The sequence below is a fragment of the Bos grunniens genome, chromosome 19, assembly GCF_055505025.1.
Source record: "Bos grunniens cultivar Pamir isolate PY7600 chromosome 19, Bosgru_T2T1.0, whole genome shotgun sequence".
NCBI classification, from domain to species: Eukaryota; Metazoa; Chordata; class Mammalia; order Artiodactyla; family Bovidae; genus Bos; species Bos grunniens.
Window position 1 is genome coordinate 6,656,257 of NC_141183.1, and position 21,116 is coordinate 6,677,372.

Sequence of the window (21,116 nt, forward strand, 5' to 3'; positions counted from 1 at the left end):
AGGGTGCCGTCCCCGGGCCGGGTCTGTAGGGAGGCTCTGAAGGCTTAGCCCTTGAGCAGAATGGCTGTGCCCCTTGAGGAGACTTCCCCAGCAGGGACGCAGGCTTGCCCCTCTGTCACCCAGGTCTGAGCTCAGGGAGGGGGCAGAGAGGCAGGGCCAGGGGCTCCCCTAAAGACACAGCTCACTCCTGTTACCTGTGCCTCGTAAGCGTCCTCCTCTGCAACATCCACATGGTGCTCTTGACCTTGTGGAGGTGGCCTGCTGTGTGCTGCACCGTGGCTGAGCAGGAGTCTGGGGCAGCCCAGGGTGCGATGAGCTGGGCTGAGCGGGAGAACCACAGCGCGCTCACCACCAACACCCTCCCGCCCTCCCGCCTGCCGAGCGGATGGAGAAGAAGCTCCTGACTTCTTATCAGAGAAGGAGCAGTGATTTCAGTCCCAAAGGAGATGAGCATCCCTGCTGCGGTGAAGATTCCTTTCATCCTGGCCTCGGAAACCTGATGGGGCCTCTCTGCCTCCTGCAGCCTCCACCGCAGGCTCAAAGAGAGGAGAGGAGATGGCATTCCCCTTATACACGGGGTCCTCGGAGGCCCCTGTGATCTCACCTGGAGTTGGGAGTGTCCTTCCAATGCCTCCGTCCCTGTGACTCTGGAGGGAGGGTGGCTCTTCCGAAGATAATTGACTAAGACCTTGTTCAGGGCTCCCGCTTAACAATGGGTTTCAAAATTCTAGACCCATCGGTTTACATAAAACTGGAATTAAACTAAAAAGATTTGGGACTTCCCTGGTGGTCCAGTAGTTGGGAATCCGCCTGCCAATGCAGGAGGACACGGGTTCAATCCCTGGCCCGAGAAGATCCCACATGCCTCAGGGAAGTTAGGCCCGTGCACCACAACTCCTGAGCTCCAGAGCCTGAGCCCCACAGCAAGGCAAGCCACTGTGATGAGAAGCCCATGAGCTGCAACAGAGAGCAGCCCCCTTGCTCGCCACAACTAGAGAAAGCCCACACCCAGCAACAGAGACGTGTGCGGCCAAAAATAAATAAACAAATAAAAAATATTTTTTAAAAAGCTTTAAGGTGTGTCTAGATGGGCAAAGACCCCCCACCATGGGCCGGGCGTCCAGGGGTCCACCAAACCCACCTTCTGTTGCATCCATACCTCCTCGAGGAAGGGTGGCCTGAACACAGAGAATGAAGATGGGCTCGGTGCAGAGCCCAGCTCCTGTGTTTGTGAGCTGTGCATTTGTGCTGTATGTTTCCTATTAAAGTCTATGGATTTCCTGCGCTCCTCTGAGACTGTTTCGTTGGGACACTAGTTTCATTTTTTATGTGTGAGAGGATGACCCATATATTCCAGAGGGTGTGTAGTGACCCTAAATCAAACACAAGAGTTAGACTATATCTGGCAGTGGTGAGTTGGCAGCAAATAGAGCGGGGAGACCTGGAAGATACCTTTTTATCCCCTCACGGAGGTCATGATCGGACTCCCTACATGTAGACGCCAACTGAAAGCGATGGTTGTACTGGTGGTTCAGTTGCTCAGTTGTGGCCGACTCTTTGCAGCCCCATGGACTGTAGCCTGCCGCGCTCCCCTGTCCATGGGATTTCCTAGGCAAGGATACTGGAGTGGGCTGCCATTTCCTCCCCCAGGGGATCTTTGGGAGGATGATAATGGGAGAAGCATTGAGAAACATTGCTCCAGTCTGTGACTGAGGCAGTCCTAGTGCCCCCAGACTCAAGGAGGGGAAGTAAGGCCCAAGCCTTGATAGGAGGAGCGTCAAGGAACTTTGAGGTCACACTTTAAAGCTGCCACACACAAGTCTTGATCCAGCATCTTCACATCACATATAAGAACAAGGAGATGTGAAGGGTGAAGGCCCTGGGTGCCCAGTCATAGAGCCAGATAGCAGAGTCGAATCTGCCCAGGACCAGCATGTGTCTGGCTCACCCACTGTCCCCACAGATCCATCTGTGCTCTTGAGAAGGTCAGTTCCTAAGCCTGCTGAGGGCACCATATGGCCCCAGGCATAAATACCAGGCAGATACACAGTGTTCTGAAATTCTCTGCTTTTCTCAGAAATCAGACTGTATCCATAACTTGCATGGATTTACGGACATGTTTCATTTTGATCATGGTATTTTATTAATGGAATCTCTTGCCCATACGTAAACATGAGAGATTTCACCTCCAGCTTCTCTCTATTTGCCATGCCATGCAGCCTGTGGGATCTTAATTCCCTGACCAGGGATCGAACCCACACCCCCTGCTTTGGAAGCATGGAGTCTCAACCACAGGACCCCAGGGAAGTCCCCCAGCTTCTCTTTTAAAAGTAGCAATGGCTGAAAGCAGTGGACCCACAATGCCACATCCTCTACATGGCATCAGAGTGTTTTAAACCTTCCCTGGGCTCCCCTGGGCCTCCAGGACACCACTAAAACTTAAAGATTGGAAAGGAAACATAAAAGTGTTCCTTTTCTCAGATGACATAATTGTCTATGTAGAAAATCCCGTGGAATCTACCAAAAAACAAACAAACTGCTCAACCAATAAATGAGTTCAACCAGATCGCAGGATACAAGATCAATACACACACAAAAGAATCATATTTCTAGATATTAGCAACAAGTTGGTAGAAAATAAAACACTATTCATAACTGCTTCCCCCCAAAGAAGAAATACCTGGGTAAAGATCTAATGGAACCTGCATAGCATCTGTGTGCTAAAAGTTGCAAAATGCTGATGACAGAGGTCAAAGAATATTTAAATTAATTGAGAGCTACACCTGATTTGTGGATGGAAGACTCAACGTGGTAAAAATGTCAATTTCCCCAATATTGATCTATGTAATTGCTTGTTTATTGTCTTGCATGTGTGCATGCTCAGTCAATTCATTGATGTCTGACTCTTTGCATCCCTGTGGATTGTAGCCTACCAGGCTCCCCTGTCCATGGGATTCTCCAGGCAAAAATACTGAAGTGGGTTGCCAGGCCCTTCCTCAGGGGATCTTCTCTGACCTGGGGATCTAACCTGCCTCTCTTACTGTCTCCTGCATTGGCAAGGAGGTTCTTTACCACTAGCACTTCCTGGGAAGCTTCCAGTCCCCCCTAACTGCAGGTGCTTCAAAGACCCTGTCCTTGGTCCTGAACTCTTCCCTTAACGATTCTCCCTCTCCCTGGGCTCCAGTTTACCACCCCACACATCTTCCCTGCAGCATGAATACTCTGCTAACTCATGTCTCTAGCTTCCGACTGTTCCTCTATGCCTGGTAATCCCAGTCTCATGGAGAAAACCAAGCTCTGTATCCCTCTAGCCTGCTCCCGACTTCCCTATTTCTCTCAATGATGCCCTACCCTTCTGATCTTTCAGGCTTGACATCTCTGTACTTCCAGACTCTTCCTATCAGACTATCTTCCTCATCAGCTGGGTAAACCTTCCTAAAACATATCCATGACTCCATGTTGATCTGCTCAAATTCATCCAAGCGTCTCAGTCAAAGCCTGAGTAGAAGTTGGAGTCAAACCCCTTCAGCACACCCCCACCTTAGTTTTCCTGGGCCTTCCCAGGTTTTGCAGTTAAAACTGCACTGCCACAACTTCATCCCACCGGAATCTTAAACACACCTCCACCATGCGAAACTGTGTGTGAACCTCACACTCTGCTGATTGGTCTTCTCTGACTGACTATTACAATGAGTATTTTCTGCCTCCCTGTTTTCACTTCTGCTCTTGCTGCTCTGGATATGTTCCTTCTCCCGGCTCCCCAACCCCACCTTACCACCCCACTCAACTGAAAGTATATACCTTCTTGAAGGTCAGTCTCAAATATCACCTCCTTCCACTGATCCAGCCGGTGTGACATAATATTTTCCCCTCTGACATCATGGAGCATTTTGCCTATGACTACCCCGTGGAGCTTGCTAGCCCTGTCTGTGCTCTACTGACGTGTGAGTTTATCTTCCTTATGAGGTGCATTGCAAGCTCTTCTCTTGCCCATTATTATGCTTCCTATACCACCCTGTGTATATTTTACGGTCATGATTAATATGTGCCTCTTTAGAACGAGGTTTTCCTTCAGCCGAGTCTGGGGCCAGCCCCAGCTCTCCCTGAGATGCCACGAATGTACACACCCTTATGGGAGCCACATCAGAGCTCAGGTTCAGAGAACAGCAGCCCTGCCTGAGAACTCAGTGCTCGGAGGAGCTCTCAGAGGAAAAGGGTCACTATGGATGCAGAAAGGTGAGTGGAAATGTTGACAGACTGTGCAACTCTTGCCTGCATACTTCAGGGAGGGAGTATGGATATGCATCCAAGAACCAACTGAGCACTCCCCTGGGCTAAGGGTGCCTGTGGTTATGGTGGCGTCATACGATCCCAATGTGGTGAAGCATCTCCTTTCCTCTGGGTCCTGTACCCTGTATTTGAAGCTATGTCTGCCTCTTCTGCAAAAATGGTTGATTGTTGATGGATGGTCTCAACCAGACTTCCCCTAAACTGGATAAACCTGGACTCTCCATTGACCCTATGCACGGGAGACCCTCCAAGTTAGGGAATTCCCAGAGTGATATTAGAGGTACCCACTGCCTCCTTCTACCATTACTGCTCCAAAGAGAATTTTAACTCGAAGCTGCTCAGTTGTGGCTGAGCTAGACAGAGATGCACTCAGCCAAGTCACACACCGGTCACAAGGACACAAGAAGGTTTGAAGCCCAAGAGGCGTTGGAAAAGAGGAAATAACCCTGAGCTCACAGGACAGCTGCATGAGCAAACTCTGTCAGGACTAAACTCCCTTGGAATTGTCCCAGAGAAGCAGATGGAGCCCTGTGAGCCCAAGACTGAAGCTGGGAGGGGTGTGTCCCCAGGGAGCCTCCTGTCTGCAGGGAGGAGGTGGGCATTTCCCTGGCTATGCTGAACCCAGAAGCTTTTGTGCCAAGGAGAAGAGTAAAATGTCAGGCCCCTGAGCACGCAACTTCCAGAGAATTCTGGCCCTTGGGAGGTGGGTGTGAAGTCCAGGAATCAGGAGATCTGGGGAGGAGAAAAGAGAACCCCCAAGCAAGGGCAGGGGTGGCTGAGCCCTTCCTCACCTGAGGACTCAGAACAAGTGTCTTCTAAGATCCAGGACCCTCCCTGGACCAGCGCCCCCAGAAGACCTAAGTCCTTCCAGAATCTAGCAACTGCTGTCCCCCTGCCCTGGAGCCCAGAATCTGAAGGTCTCTCTTGTCCAGTCTGAAGAGCTGTATTCCTGGGCAGGGCATTCCTGGGGACAGCACACTGCACGGTGGACCTCCCTGGTCAAGCTGTCTCTTTCTTCCTCCAGGGCGCCTCTGAGGTCTGTTCACCCAGAGGACAGCCCCAACCATGCCCAGGAACAGGGGCAGCTTCAGGAAGACCAGGAGCAGGAAGTGGACATTGCTGAGCTCGGACCTGTGGGAGACACAGTGACTGGAAATGAGCTGCCTCCCCTGGAGGAGGTCCCAGGACCCTTCCCGTCCCACCTCTGTCTGCGCCCCAACACTAAAGCCTAGATAAAGTGAAGTCACTCAGTTGTCTCCAACTCTTTGCAACCCTGTGGACTGTAGCCCACCAGGCTTCTCCATCCACGGGATTTTCCAGGCAAGAGTACTAGAGTGGGTTGCCATTTCCTTCTCCAGGGGATCTTCCTGACCGAGGGATCAAACTTGTATCTCCTGGATTGTAGGCAGATGCTTTACCATCTGAGCCACAGGGAAGTTCCTAGATAACTCAGGATCAAACCCAGAAGAGACCCAAGTCAGGGCAGCCCCTCTCTGGGACTCCTGTCATCATTCCTGCCTCAGGAACTGCCCTTGGGACTCTCCTTAAGGGGAGGGGAGGGAGCGGAGGGAGGAGAGGGACCAGGCAGTCCCCCTTCCAGAAGCATGTGTCCAAATTCATCCTCTCCATCCCTTTCCTGCACACGTAGTCTTCCCTGTTATTCGCTGGCTTCTTAAAACCAGTCCTCACCCACACTTTAAAGCTCTCGCCCCCCATTCCCTTCAGGGTCTGATGGCAGCATCACAGCCCTTCTGGGTATCTTTGGAAGGAGGAGACAGACCCAAGTGTCAGCCTGGAACCAGCGCACCTCCCACAGACCCCACAGGCAGCTCCTGGAAGCAGAATCTCTGGTAGAGTAAAGAACTTTAGATGCGAGCCTGGGTTAGGGACGGCAGAATCAGGCCCCTGCATCCAGAGCCTGGTGAGAAGGGAGACGGGGAGGGTGGGGATGGGAGGAGGGGCTTCAAGTCCTCCAGAGGAGGAAACCAGCCTCCATCTGTGTCCCTGCAGCTGCCCCTCAGGGGAGAGGGTTCACAGAACAGGTGCTATCTTCCACTCTGCATGCAGCTTTGGAGAATATAAACATCAGAACCAGAGCTGGAGGGAAACCCAGCAGAGGGTGAGGTACAAAGGTCATGGCGTGCTGCCAGGCCCAGCCCCAGGCCCCGCCCCAGGGCCCCTAAGGCTGCTGACCCTCCTCCCCCACGGTCTCCAGGCCTGCGGCCCTTACCCTGGGCAGCCAGTCAATATCTCCTTGGCGCTGAGGTTCTGTCCGTCATTCACTGTCGGGGGGCTGGCCGGTACAGCCAGACAGGCGGTGCTCCCTGGGGTGGTACTTGGTGCTGGAGATCAAAGCATGGCTCAGGCATCACTCTTTCCCTAGTCCCACACTAAACACCCATGTGGCTCTGATGTCACGTAGAATCATCCAGTGACCACCACTTTGTACTGAAGCGAGTCAGTGTGTTCAGGGGTCTCTGCCTCTCTGTAAGGACAAGGATGATGCCCTGTGTGGGGTACCTATGGCCCCCAGCGCATGCTAAAGCTGAAGAGTCAGCTGCCTTTCTCCCTGACCATACCCTAGGCTCCTCCCAACACTACTGAGACAGAGGACAAGACAAGACCCAGGACACTGTCCGTCCTTGTCCCCCATCCTTGTCCCCAAGCCCACTCTTTTCCCAGCAGCAGAGCTCTTACCTGGGGAAACAGACACCTCAACCTGGACCGAGGGGTCCCAGGACAACACGTCCAGGATCCAGACAGTCTGAATTCGACACCAGTAGGACCCAGCGTCGTTCGTGCTGAGGTTCTCCATGATCACTGTGAAGGTCAGGTTGTCCGCCTGGTCTCTGATGGACACGCGGCCGTTCCTCCTTTCTTTCTCTTCTCCTTTGGTCTCCACAATCTTGCGACACACTGTGCCATACTTTCCTTGGCACCAGTATTTGTTATGCCCCTTGTACGCCTTCTCATACTGACACCGGACATACAGAGAGCTCCCCATGGTGCCCGCCACAGAGCTGGGGCCCGTCAGCGACCAACAGCCTGGAAAACACAAGTCAGATCCCAGGACTTGTCCCGAGAGGCCCCATCAGCAGCTGTGTGCTTGAAGCCCCAGGGGAAAGTTACTAGGGAGGCGTGGGCCATCCCAGGCTCAGGGCTGGGGACCTGGAGAGACACCTGGATTTAAGACCTAAGCCAGAGGCTCTGGAGACGGCGGTCAGCAGGGCCAGCTCAGACCCATGCCCCACGAGCCCAGACACGCTGCCTGGCTGCACGGGCACCCTGTTCCTGGGAACAAGGGGAGTCGGGCCACGGTTGGAGGTGGGAGTAGAGAGGGCTGGCAGTCCTGCCCTGTTCTTTTTTGTTGTTTGCTTGATTTGTTTTAATTTAAACTTTTTATTTTCTACTGGGGTATAGCCGATTAACAACATCACGATAGGTGAGCAGGAACAATTTGTTTCAGGTGAACAGGAAAGGGACCCAACTGTAAATACACAGGTATCCATTCTCCCCCAGACCCCGCTCCCATCCAAGCTGAGGTATCCATTCTCCCCCAGACTCCCCTCCCATCCAGGCTGCCCCATAACATTGAGCAGAGTTCCATGTGCTACACAGTAGGTCCTTGTTGGTTCTCCATTTTAAATACAGCAGTGTGTACATGTCCATCCCAAACTCCCCAAGTATCCTCTCCTCCCATCCGTCCCCTCCGGCAACCATAAGTTTGTTCTCGAAGGCTGTGAGTCTCTTTCTATTTTGTAGTTCATCTGCATCATTTCTTTTTAGATTCCACATATAAGGGATGTCATACAATATTCCTCCTTCTCTGACTTACCTCACTCAGTATGACACTCTTTAGATCCATCCATGCTGCTGCAAATGGCATTATTTCATTCTTTTTAATATCCCGCCCTGTCCTTAACCCTGCAACCTCTGCCAGGCATGAGGTTTGGGCGTGTAACCAAAACACTTTCCTTTGGAGTAAGATTTCTACATCCTGGGCGTTTTGTGATTCAAACTATTTAAGAGTATAATTTCTTGGGCTTTCCCTGGTGGTCCACTGGTTAAGAATCTGCCTTGTCATGCAGGGGACATGGGTTTGATCCTTGGTCAGGGAACTAATATCCCAAATGCTTTTAGCATTAGCATTGAAGAACCCACGCACTGCAACGAGAGAGTCCATGAGACACAAGAAAAGACACCACCTGACAACCAGAGACTTCACGCGCCACAACGAAGCCCTGATGAAGAAATCAATGTTGTTAAGAGTATAACTTCTTGTTTACTCTGCTCTCCACATGTTCTCAAGGGAGAAAAGATAAATCTCTGGCTCTCATCACAAACCCTCAGATTTAGAAGGTGGATTATAATATCTCAGCCCAATTTTCTACCTCACCCACAAATATATCAAAAATGTTCGTGAAATATGTTGGCAAATGCTACCAGGTTACTGCTGTTTGAATGAGGAAGCCGGATTGGATTGGGAAGGAGCTGGTAGGTCTAAGTTATAGGTAGCATCCCAATTCTTGGGTTGGCCAGTGAGCTCACAGAGGTTTGCTAAATTATATATGATTAACATAAAAGAGGGCCTTGTATGGACCAATGATGAGAAGGCATCTAGCCAAGACCAACCCGGTCTGGACACTGGAAGTTAAGGAAAAAAAAAAAGAAGATTCTACTAATTCCAAGAGAGTACTCTCCTCTGTCCTGCTAGAATGTGCCTGGATGCAAGATTAGCAGGTCTTACATGGGACCATATAAATTCGTGTGTGCATTTTTTAAGGAAAGTGTTTGCTGGTGGCTTGAAGTTCACAGGAGGTCAAGTCGGACAGCAATGAGTTCATAATGGAAACACTAGGTGGTCAGCAGAGCAATCTGCAGGATGCACCTTGAGTGGTTTTGTGAATATCACAGGCTTTGCTTTGTTCTAGATACCCCGTGGGTGTCGGAAAGAGCCCTGGGGAGGAGGCTCATCTGGATTTAATTTTCAGTAATTTCACTTACTGGATATGTCACTAACCCCTTCACGGTCTTATCTGTAAAGTGGGGATGATACTAACTGCCCTGCATGAAGTTACTCAGAGGGGAACAGTAGGAAGTTTCCTTAAAAAACTAAAAATAGAGCTACCATGTGACCCAGCCATCCCACTGCTGGACATATGTCCAGAGGAAACCATAATTCATGCTGCTGCTGCTGCTGCTAAGTCGCTTCAGTCATGTCCAACTCTGTGCGACCCCAGAGATGGCAGCCCACCAGGCTGCCCCGTCCCTGGGATTCTCCAGGCAAGAACACTGGAGTGGCTTGCCATTTCCTTCTCCAATGCATGAAAGTGAAAAGTGAAAGTGAAGTCGCTCAGTTGTGTCCAACTCTCAGCGACCCCATGGACTGCAGCCCACCAGGCTCCTCCGTCCATGGGATTTTCCAGGCAAGAGTACTGGAGTGGGTTGCTATTGCCTTCTACTGTATATAAAATAGATAGCTAATAAGAACCTACTGTATAGCACAGGGAACCCTACTCAATACTCTGTAATGGCCTATATGGAAAAGAACCTAAAAAAAGGGGGATACACGTATGTGTGTTGCAGGCAGATTCTTTACTGCTGACCACCAGGGAAGCAGCCTGCAAAGCAAGAGACCCAGGCTCGATCCCTAGGTTGGGAAGGTTCCTTGGAGAAGGGAAAGGCTACCCACTCCAGTATTCTCGCCTAGAGAATTCCATGGACAGAGAAGCCTGGTGGGCTACAGTCCATGGGGTCGCAAAGAGTCACATACGACTGAGCGACTTTGACTTATATCTGTATGGCTGATTCACTTTGTTATACACCTGAATGCTGTACACAACATTGTCAACCAACTGCAATCCAATAAATTTTTTTGAAAAGTTGCTCAGGGGGCTGAATTGTGCCATAGATTTGAAAGTGTTTGTAGGTTGTAAAGGGCTTAATAAAGATAAGTTCTGTTCTTGCTCATTTTATATCGGAATCCACTTCCTCCGCCTTCATTCTTTTCCTCTCTGCTCTGGAATCGCCCTTGCCCTCTTTCTTTATATCCCTTACAACCCTCTTGGGTGCCCTCCTTAAATTTAAAGTAATCACTTTTTTCCAGACCGTGGTTGTAACCCCAGACGGGTGCACAGGGTGGAGGAGGGAGCTGGGATGAAAAAGAAGAACTGAAATTTAAATCTTTACAAGTGACTTCAAAGTTCCAATCTGAGCCCACATGAAACATCAGCTGCAAATGTTCTTAAGATGGAAAAATGAGGCTGTGGGTCTGGAGGGTTCAGCCAGTTTCACAGAAAGGAGTGGGAAGAAGTTTCCATCTTCAGTTTAACTGCACTTAGGCTGGGGCACTTAGACATTTTATTAGATTTAAGTAAGAAGATTTAAACAAGCACTGATATGCTGGTAAACAAGCTCCCTAGGGAAGAAGCCTGATTTGTGGTGTTTGCCAGTTTCCAAGGTGTGAATACTCTAGCCCGTGACTGGTTTCTTTCTCCTTTTTTATTTTTTTTTAAACTTTTTATTTTATTTTGGAGTACAGTTGATGAACAATGTTGCATTCGTTTCAGGCTGTACAACAAAGTGATTTAGTTATACATGTGTAATACATTCTATACATATAGTATTTTCCTAATTACATTGTTACATATTGAACAGAACATTGAACAGAGTTCCCTGTGCTGTACAATCAGATCAGATCAGATCAGTCGCTCAGTCGTGTCCAATTCGTTGTGACCCCATGGACTGCAACATGCCAGGCCTCCCTGTCCATCACCAACTCCCAGAGTTCACTCAGACTCACGTCCATCGAGTCAGTGATGCCATCCAGCCATCTCATCCTCTGTCATCCCCTTCTCCTCTTGCCCCCAGTTCTTCCCAGCATCAGAGTCTTTTCCAATGAGTCAACTCTTCCCATGAGGTGGACAAAGTACTGGAGTTTCAGCTTTAGCATCATTCCTTCCAAAGAAATCCCAGGGCTGATTTCCTTCAGAATGGACTGGTTGGATCTCCTTGCAGTCCAAGGGACTCTCAAGAGTCTCCTCCAACACCACAGTTCAACAGCATCAATTCTTCGGCGCTCAGCCTTCTTCACAGTCCAACTCTCACATCCATACATGACCACTGGAAAAACCATAGCCTTGACTAGACAGACCTTTGTTGGCAAAGTAATGTCTCTGCTTTTGAATATGCTATCTAGGTTGGTCATAACTTTCCTTCCAAGGAGTAAGTGCCTTTTATTTTCATGGCTGCAGTCACCATCTGCAGTGATTTTGGAGCCCAGAAAAATAAAGTCTGACACTGTTTCCACTGTTTCCCCATCTATTTCCCATGAAGTGATGGGACCGGATGCCATGATCTTCATTTTCTGAATGTTGAGCTTTAAGCCAACTTTTTCACTCTCCTCTTTCACTTTCATCAAGAGGCTTTTGAGTTGCTCTTCACTTTCTGCCATAAGGGTGGTGTCATCTGCATATCTGAGGTTATTGATATTTCTCCCGGCAATCTTGATTCCAGCTTGTGTTTCTTCCAGTCCAGCATTTCTCACGATGTACTCTGCATATAAGTTAAATAAACAGGGTGACAATATACAGCCTTGACGAACTCCTTTTCCTATTTGGAACCAGTCTGTTGTTCCATGTCCAGTTCTAACTTTTGCTTCCTGACCTGCATACAAATTTCTCAAGAGGCAGATCAGGTGGTCTGGTATTCCCATCTCTTTCAGAATGTTCCACAGTTTATTGTGATCCACACAGTCAAAGGCTTTGGCATAGTCAATAAAGCAGAAATAGATGCTTTTCTGGAACTCTCTTGCTTTTTCCATGATCCAGCGGATGTTGGCAATTTGATCTCTGGTTCCTCTGCCTTTTCTAAAACCAGCTTGAACATCAGGAAGTTCACGGTTCACGTATTGCTGAAGCCTGGCTTGGAGAATTTTGAGCATTACTTTACTAGCGTGTGAGATGAGTGCAATTGTGCGGTAGTTTGAGCATTCTTTGGCATTGCCTTTCTTTGGGATTGGAATGAAAACTGACCTTTTCCAGTCCTGTGGCCACTGCTGAGTCTTCCAAATTTGCTGGCATATTGAGTGCAGCACTTTCACAGCATCATCTTTCAGGATTTGGAATAGCTCAATAGATCCTTTAAATCTCTCTCCCCCTTTTCCACCCACTTTTCCAGAAAAGTCTGTCATTACATTGGGCAGGCTCTACATTTTGTGAGGGAACCTAACAAAAAAATTACTCTAAAAGCATGAAGAAAGCCCTCTAATTTTTATCCTAAACTTACAAATATCATATATTAATGTATATATATGGAATCTAGGGAAAATGGTATAGACGATCTTATTTGCAAAGCAGAGCCGAAGATGCAAGGAACAAACATACGGACACCAAGGGTGGAAAGTGGGGAGAACGGGGCGAGTGGGGAGATGAGACAGTCGTGTTCACATCACTATGTGTAAAGTAGATGTGAGAACCTGCTGTGTGGCCAAGGAACTCTATTCAGGGCTCCATGGTGACCTGAATGGGAAGGAAACCCACAAAAGAGGGGGTACATGTGCACATACGCATGACTCACTAGACTGCACTGCAGAAGCTGACCGTCACTGTGAATCAGCTCTGCTCCAATAAAAATTAATGTTAAAATGTGCTCTCATGCACTTTGAATGTCTCTTTAAAGATTTTCTCTTCTGAAAATTCAACCTTTAAGGAACAATTTGATCATGTTCTTCCAGGAGGGAGTTAACGTGGAAGCTGAGGTTGCCCTTCTAGACTCTTCGTTCATCCCTCCTGACAAATCTTTTGTACCCCTTTCACCTGAGCCCTGACCAAACAGAGCGGCTGTTCCTTCCTGAGCTTTCTATAGTCTCTAGTATCTCCATGCTTTTGCATCAGCTACTCCGATTTTCCACTCAGCTGACTCATTCATCCTTCCAGACTAACTCCCAGTGATGCTTTAGGGAGACCTGTATCCTTCCAGGAGCAGAACTAGGGGCCCTGTGTGCACGCTCATCACCATATGAGCAAACCTCTTCTATAGCAAGTTCCACACATGTCTGACTCTTTGCAACCCCATTGACTGTAGCCCTCCAGGCTCCTTGGTCCAGGGAATTCTCCAGGCAAGAATACCGGAGCGGGGGACTCCCCTGGTGGTCCAGTGGTTAAGAATCTGCCTGCTAAGACAGGGGACATGGATTCAGTCCTGGGCAGGGAAGATCCTACATGCTGCAGGGAAGTACTGAGGCTGCACACCTCAAGCCTGTGCTCTGCGCGAGAGAAGCCGCCAAAATGAGAAGCCATGCACCACGCAGAGCAGCCCCTGCTTGCCACAACTAGAGAAAGTGGCAGAGACCCAGTGCAGCCATAAACAAATTCTTTTTTTTAAATTAAAAAGAATACTGGAGTAGGTTGCCATTCCCTTCTCTGGGGGAATCTTCCTAACCCAGGGATCGAATCCACATCTCCTGCATTATAGGCAGATTCTTTACTGTCTGAGCCACCAGGGAAGCCCGAGTTTCATGCAGCAGCATAGTAACTTGACACCTTCATTCAATCACGAGTCCCTGAGTGCAGAAATTGCTCTGAATTACCGCATCCAGAACAGTCCTGGCACATAGTTGGTGCTCAATAAGTGTGTGTAGGCACACAGTTGGTGCTCAACAAGTGTGTGTAGGATCATAAGATGAATGTTTGAATGTATCAGAGGATATACAGACAGATGAATGGATGTGTCCCTCCCATTTCTGCTGATGCTCTGCCTCTGGCTTGAACCCAGGACAGACCTTCTACCCTTCCAGGGTCCTGCCCTCTGCGGTACCAAGTTCCCAAAGGCCCCAGCCCCACTCACCTGGGAGGCAGAGAAGGAGAAGGGCTGAGGGCAGCCACATGGTCCTATCTCCCTGGCAGGTGGCCCCAGAGGATCCAGGTCCCGGCTGAAGTCTAGGCGCCGACAACGGCGCCTGGGTCACCCGCCTTCCACTTGTTCAACATTCCTTTGTGTTACTTGCTCATCTACTTCCTTTATAATTTCTTAGCTACTTCCTAATTTGAAGCCTTACTTAGAAAAGGGGGAAGGGTGGCAAGAGACACTTCAGAGAACAGACAAATCAACGAGAGAAATCTACCAATTTTTTTGTCCATTCAGTGACACTATAAGGTTTGAGTCACACCTTGAGCCTTCATGATCTCAATCCCTAGATATAAAGCAACAGAGAAGCCCCCTGGTCCCTCGCCTTCCCCTTTCTTCCCTCCTCTCTGGCTGCCTACTTTTGTTGTTGCTGTCGTTTTGTTTTGTTTCTGGACACACCACATCACATGTGGGATCTTAGTTCCCCGACCAGGGATCGATCCTGAGCCCCCCGCACCGGGAGTGCAGAGCCTTACTCGCTGGACCATGAGGGAAGGCCCTTCTCCCGTGTCATTCCTTCAACACTGATAACAGCAGGAGGGAGGCTATGGGTCTCACGTTATTTGATCCACCAAGAGGATCAAACAAATGTCCAGTCCCTTCAGTCTTGCTTTTCTGTTGTTTTCTTCTGCTTTCTTTTTTTTAATTCCTCAATATGATCCTGGAGTTGTTTATAAAGTAAAGGAAATTCGAGTAAGCAAAATCAAGGGCTGATGCCTTAAACTATATATAAAATATGACTAATGTGGTCACATTTCACTAAAATCCAATATGAAAGCACGCCCACTGTGGTAGATGAGTCAATACAGAGACTTCCTCCTAGACCCAAATAGGAATTCTGTATAAAACACAACCCTGAAAGTTGTAATATATAACTGAGGTCAAAATCATGCAAAGAACATCCTCAAGTGCCAGAAATGTAAAGGGAATTGAAGGCCAAGACCAGGAGTGGGACCTGATACCGAACAGCTAATGGAAACTATTAGAAATGGATAGCTCTCTTTCAGGAGGAGAGAGGCTGGCATTTAAACAGCCCCTCGGGACCTGGACGTCCAGTAGCATTCCCAGCGCAGGGGGTCTGGGTTCGACCACATGCCACAGCTAAGACACACACAGCCAAATAAATCAATAAATATCCAAATAAATGAAGAAACAGCCACTCAGGGCCAGAAGCCGATGTCTCAGGTCTATATTAGGCAGGAGCTGGAGCTCCCTGCCAAAATCTGGGATCCGTAAAGAGACCCTACAGCCTCAAATCAGAGTGAAGGGAAGCCTCGTGGAATCATGACACCATCCTGACCCCTTACAGCCATGTATTAAAGAGTCTCCCGTAGAAACGGGGACCTAGGTTGGACCACATACAAATGTGAGCTTCAAAGTCCCAGTTTCTCATGACACGACACATATAGACGTAATATAGATAAACTTCCCGGCGATCCGGTGGTTAGGACTCCATGGTTTTACTGCTGAGGGCCCAGGTTCAATTCCAGGTCAGGGAACTAAGATCCCACAAGCCACACAGTGCAATACCCACCCCCTCCCCCAAAAAAAAGAAAAAGAAAGAAATATAAAAGCATGCTGGCAATCGATGAGGCTTGTAGGGTTGTAAGAGATGAACACAAACCCACAGCCACACCTCCAGCCCTCCCTTTTTTTGCACAGCCCATGGGCTAAAGACAGTTTGACATTTACAAAGAGTTGAGGGGAAGATAGAAAGCAAAAATATTTCATGACGTGAAAATTTCATGGAAGTCAAATTTTAGCCTGCATAAATAAGTTGTGTGGAAACACAGCTACCCTGCTTCATTTACATGTTCTCTATGTGGCTTTCCGGCTCCAACAGCAGAGTGGAGTGGTTGTGGCAGAGACCACATGTCCACAAAGTCTAAGATGTGTACTGCCTGGTCCTGACAAAAAGAGCTTGCCGTCCTCTGCTCTCAGGATGGAACCCTCCCCACGTGTGCCTTAAGAATGACATAAGCAGTCATTCTTACCCGTAATTATCATAGAAGTGGAACTCTGAGAGCAGAACACCCTTGAGATAGTCGTCACGTGGGTAATAGGAGCTACATTAGGTGGTGCGATGGTTTTTCAGGGTCCAAACAACCCAGAAAGTGACCTCAGGCCAGAGAGAGGGTTCAGGCCAAGTCCAGGCCAGCTCAGTCCAGGCCAGTTAGAGACCTGGGTGCTTCTTCCTGGCCCCCACCGTCTTCCTTCGATGGCCCGAGATGTGGGCACTCTCTTCTGGGTTCCATTCACTTGGTACAACCCCACGTGGCTCTGGAGGAAGCAGGTGGTCTTTACCTACAGACAGCACCTGGCCCCCTAAGCAGCTGTAGTCACACCTGGCATTCCTGCCTGGTGTCTCTAGCCCCTCGCCCCAAGGGCCTAGCTGAGCCCCGTGACCTTGGGACGGCTCCATCCTGACTCCACTGGCGTCTCCAACTCAACACAACCAAAGTCTAGCCCTTCTCCCTCGCTCGCCCACCACCACCACCACCACCAGCATCCTGTGTTTCCTCTCCACTCCCTGGGGTCCCCTCTCCCGACCTTTCACTTCCTGTTTTTACATTTGTCGTTAAGTGCTGCTGCCCCAAACTGCCCTGAGCCCAGGAGACACCCTCTTTGATAGAAAAGGGAAATCAGCCAATGGAAAAAACCACTCTTACTAGCTTGAAGTTTACTTCTGATACAGATAGACTAATTGCAGGTAATCAAAAGAAAGAACATATAATGAGATGTAAAATATGCTTAGGGCTTCCCTGGTGGCTCAGAGGGTAAAGAATCCACCTGCAATGCAGGAGCCACAGGTTCCATCCCTGGGTCCAAAAGATCCCCAGAAGGAGGGCATGGCAACCCATTCCAGTATTCTTGCCTGGAGAATCTCACGGACAAAGGAGACTGGCAGGCTACAATCCATAGGGTTGCAAAGAGTCAGACACGACTGAAGCGACTGAGCATATAATTATAAATACATTTAATATTAAAAGTAGTCTCCTTAATATATTTCATGCAAAAAATGTTGTGTATAATTAATGTTTTTAAAAGCTCCTGAATAGGCCAATTTATGGAGATTTAGAGTGTATTTCTGCCAAGAGTGGGGAAAGGACTCTATTTCCCAGGCACAGAGCTGGATGAGCTGGTCCCCTCCAGGCCCCTCTGCCTGCAGGAAGGAGACTACTGTGTCCTGCAAGAATTACCCAGAGAAGCCGACGCCTGTGGGTGAGGAGAGGAGCAGGGGGTCAGGCGGGCAGGCAACAAGGAGCCTGGACATCCAAGGAGGAGGAGAAGGGACAAAGTCAAGGACGGGGTGGGCCCTGGGAACTCAAGGTGAGTGTCCCCTGGGCAGAGGGGACGTCCACCTGTGGAGTGAGAATTCCTAATAACGTGCTTTCACAGCCTTGAGAAATTTCACAGGAACGGCACTTGGAAGAACAGCATATGTTAAGAAACTGTGTTATGATTATTCTTCATGTTTTTCTTAGAATAGGAGCCTTGTTACAAAACCTGAGGCCAGACCCAGAAAAGAGTATGACTGGGATCCTGAAAGCATGGACCTTGGAACACTGGGTCAGCGTCAGGTATGAACACCGCCCACACACTTGCTGACTGTTCCCGAGACAATCAGGAACGGCCTGCGGCAAAAAACCAGGAGATCTGGACTATGTCAATGCAGTGTCTTGGGAAAGACAGATCAAAGAAAGTTTGGTAGTCTGCAATCAGGAATAAAAGCTGGACTCAGAATGGATGCTACACCTTCAGTCCAATAAAGGCTGAAGGTGCCCTGACCCATTGCACCAGATTTCATGTTCTGTTTGCATTCTCTTCGCTCCTGGACCTTTAAGGCAACACACCTGCTTGGCCCTAGAACAGTAAACAGCACCATGTGTGGCGAAGGAGCAGGTCCCAAGCTGGGTGTCCAGAGCTGCAGAGCCGAGCAGGAACCAAGCCAGACTCGAGTCAGGGCTTTGCTTCCTCAAAACCAGCAGCTCTGCCGCCGCCCTGTGAAGCCCGTGCACCTCCACCAAGGGCACCCCGCCCCCGCGCTCTGCACCCAGAGGAAGCCCGCTCACAGCAACCAAAATACAATTTAAAACTAAATGAAAAATAAAGAGCTATGGTAGTGGGTTTCAGCGGAGGGATTTCTGCCCCCAGGGGACATTTGGCAAAGCCTGGAGACAGTGGTGGTTGTCACAGTCCGGGTGGGGGGCGTGTTACCCCCACCCCGTGGGCAGGGGTCAAGGATGCTGTGTTCACAGCAGTGTGCGGGATGGCCCCACCACCAGGAGGTACCCAGCCCAGAGTGTAGGCAGGGCCAGGGCTAAGGGAGAAGCATTCCAGGCCGAGGGAAGAGCAGACGCAAAGGGCCTGAGATGAGAAACCACTGGATGAATTCAAAGAACAGGAAGAAAACCAGGAGAGCCTGGCACAGCATGGGGAAGAGAGATGCAAGGGTCTGAGAGGGGCCCTTATCAAGCGCGGTAAAGAGCTGGAATGTTCAGGGACAGCTGTGGGAAACCTCCGCAGGGCTCGGGGCAGTGTGGGCTCTGGTTTATGTATTAAAACAACCACTCTGCTGTGCAGACGTGGGAAAAGGAGAAGCAGGGAGGAGTCAGGCTCTGCTGTCACCCGGGAGGGCAGTGACGGCGGCCTGACGCAGTGATGCACCCGAGTCTGCGGTCCCGGGAGTTCCGGGAAGCAGAAGCATCAGGATTTGTGACGAACTAGGTGCAAACTGAGGGGGCGGGGTAGGAGGAATCCAGAGTGACTCCCAGGTTTGCTCCGGTGAAACTGGGTCACGGTCAGTGTTCTTCGTTTGCTGGACCTGCCATAACAAAGGTCTTTATCTTCTCCTAATTCTGGAGGCTGGAAGTCCAAGAGCAAGGTGCGGCCAGGCTGTTTTCTCCGAAGGCCTCAGTTTGTAGATGACCATCTTCTCTCTGTGTCCACATGGTCTTCCCTCTACATGCGTCTGTGTCCGAATTTCTTCTTATAAAGACGCCAGTCATATTGGGTGAGGACCCACAACAACAACCCCATTTCAACTTACTTCTTTAAGGACCTGATCACCAGATACAGTCACATTCTGAGTCGCGGGGAGTTAGGACTTATTTCTTTTCATTTATTTTTTTTGGCTGCACGGGGTCTTTGTTGCTGCGCAGGGGCTTTCTCTGGTTGCAGCGAGCACGGGCTCCTCTTCACTGGAGGGTGTGAGCTTCTCATTGCAGTGGCTTCTCCTGCCCTGGAGCACAAGTAGCTGTGGCTCGCAGGCTTAGTTGCTCCACGGCATGTAGGATCTTCCTGGACCAGGGACCAAAACCGTGTCCACGCACTGGCAGGCAGATGCTTAACCACTGGACCGCCAAGGAAGTCCGGGGGTTAGGACTTTAATGTAAGTTTTCGGGGGACACAACTCAGCCCATTAAACTGGTGACACTCCCTAAGATGGGAGAAGGGCTTTGATGGTGAGGATGGATCTAGAACCCCACAAGGACGTAGTAAGCTCCCAACGTCCATTAGACGTCAGGTGGAGATGTTAAGCGGGGAACTGAATATGCAGTGAGGGATCTGGGTGAAAGACACCCATTTGGAAGACCACAGTAGTTACTGGTACTTCAAACCGTGAGACTGCGTGAGGTACCCAAAGGACTGCGTGAGGTACCCAAAAGATGAGCAGTCCAAGAACTGAGTCCAAGAGCTGAGCCGCCAAGCTCGCAAATATCTTCTAAATCAAGAAGGGGAGAAAGTAATAAAGTAAATTAAGGAGGAGGAAAGCAAAGCAGGAGGTAAACCAGGGGAGTCTGAAAGCTAAGAAAGGAGCCAGTTTCCTCCAGGGAAAAGTGATTAACTGAGTCAAATGTTGCTGAGAAGCCAAGGACGATGCGAACAGAGATGGTGCCTTTGGACTGGTCAAGAGCATCTCTATAGACTGCTGGGAAGACAGATGAAAAGCACAGCAGAGTGAATAAGCAAAGAGGAGACCAACAGCTGGAAAGACTGGGGGCTAAGGGGCATGTCCTTCTCAAAAGGAGGAAGCTTTCCCTGTGCTGCTCGGCTGTAAATTACCAAAATGTGACACTGAACCTTCAATTTATTAAAAACCCACACTATCTGTGAAGGGCAATAAAATAAGGTGTGCCAGTAGATGACAGATGGGTGGGTAGACAGCGAGATGAAGGCCGAGGAGAGGACCGAAGGACGGACAGGCAAGTGACTGATAAGCTGTTCTTCTTCTTAACCTCATTGGAGTTATTTAAACATCACTTTAAGGGCTTCCCTGGTGGCCCAGGGGTCAGGACTCTGAGTTTCCACTGCAGGGGGCACAGGTTCGATGCCTATTTGAAGAAATAAGATCCCGCATGCCACAAGGCACAGCCAAAAAAATAAATAAACATTGCTTTAAAATTATTCTGCAAACTACACATATATGTTTTATACAGGCTTCTCTAAGCATGATATACATTTAAATGTACACGTATGACTACATATATATATAATTAAATATAGAGATATATGTAATGAAGCGATTTCCATGGATTTTGAGAGAGAAAATCAATGCTAGACTTCATAGAGAAAAACAAAAACCAAAAAACATGGTTTTGAAATACAAGGACTCCACATGTATTTGTAGTCTTTAAAAGAAAGAAACAGAAAAAAGAATTCAAAGCACTCCACCCAGCCAAGAAATGAACCCAAATAATTTTAGTTTGAGGAAGAAGCGATACAAAGGAAATAACAGTGGAAAACAAGTTAAGCTTTAGAATTTAGGTCTAAATCATCATTATTAATATGGTTATATTTATTGAAAATGCTAAAGTTAATTCTTGGAAAAAGATATATCATTTTTTTAAATTAATAAACATTACGCAGCCAGGTCTCAGAGCTCCTATCACCACAGACACCTCTCACGTCCTTCAAAG

At 48.9% G+C, this 21,116-nt stretch overlaps 1 protein-coding gene across 2 annotated transcripts; it reads right to left on the reverse strand.

Annotated features, from left to right (window-relative positions):
* Positions 1 to 2,119: 2,119 nt before the first annotated feature.
* On the reverse strand, positions 2,120 to 16,119 carry CD300E (CD300e molecule). 2 transcript variants are annotated; one of them, XM_086355991.1, is made up of 4 exons: positions 14,137 to 16,119; positions 6,988 to 7,335; positions 6,521 to 6,632; positions 2,120 to 5,421 (listed from the first exon to the last, which is right to left on the reverse strand). In XM_086355991.1, the coding sequence occupies exons 1-4, from the start codon at positions 14,174 to 14,176 to the stop codon at positions 5,148 to 5,150; spliced, it is 774 nt and encodes a 257-aa protein (XP_086212117.1). In that variant the 5' UTR covers positions 14,177 to 16,119; the 3' UTR covers positions 2,120 to 5,147. The 2 variants fall into 2 exon arrangements, with proteins under 2 accessions (XP_086212117.1, XP_086212118.1); XM_086355992.1 differs by lacking the exons at positions 2,120 to 5,421; positions 6,521 to 6,632 and adding an exon at positions 6,640 to 6,775.
* Between the last annotated feature and the right edge of the window lie 4,997 nt (positions 16,120 to 21,116).

Bases quoted from the DNA above. Each gene is read 5' to 3' on its own strand.
- CD300E (XM_086355991.1), bottom strand. From the start codon at position 14,176: ATGTGGCTGCCCTCAGCCCTTCTCCTTCTCTGCCTCCCAG. The intron at 6,633-6,987 runs GTAAGAGCTCTG...TTTGATCTCCAG, and splicing joins TGAGGTGTCTGTTTCCCCAG to CACCAAGTACCACCCCAGGG. The intron at 5,422-6,520 runs GTAAGGGCCGCA...TGTCTCCCACAG, and splicing joins ATATTGACTGGCTGCCCAGG to GTCCGAGCTCAGCAATGTCC.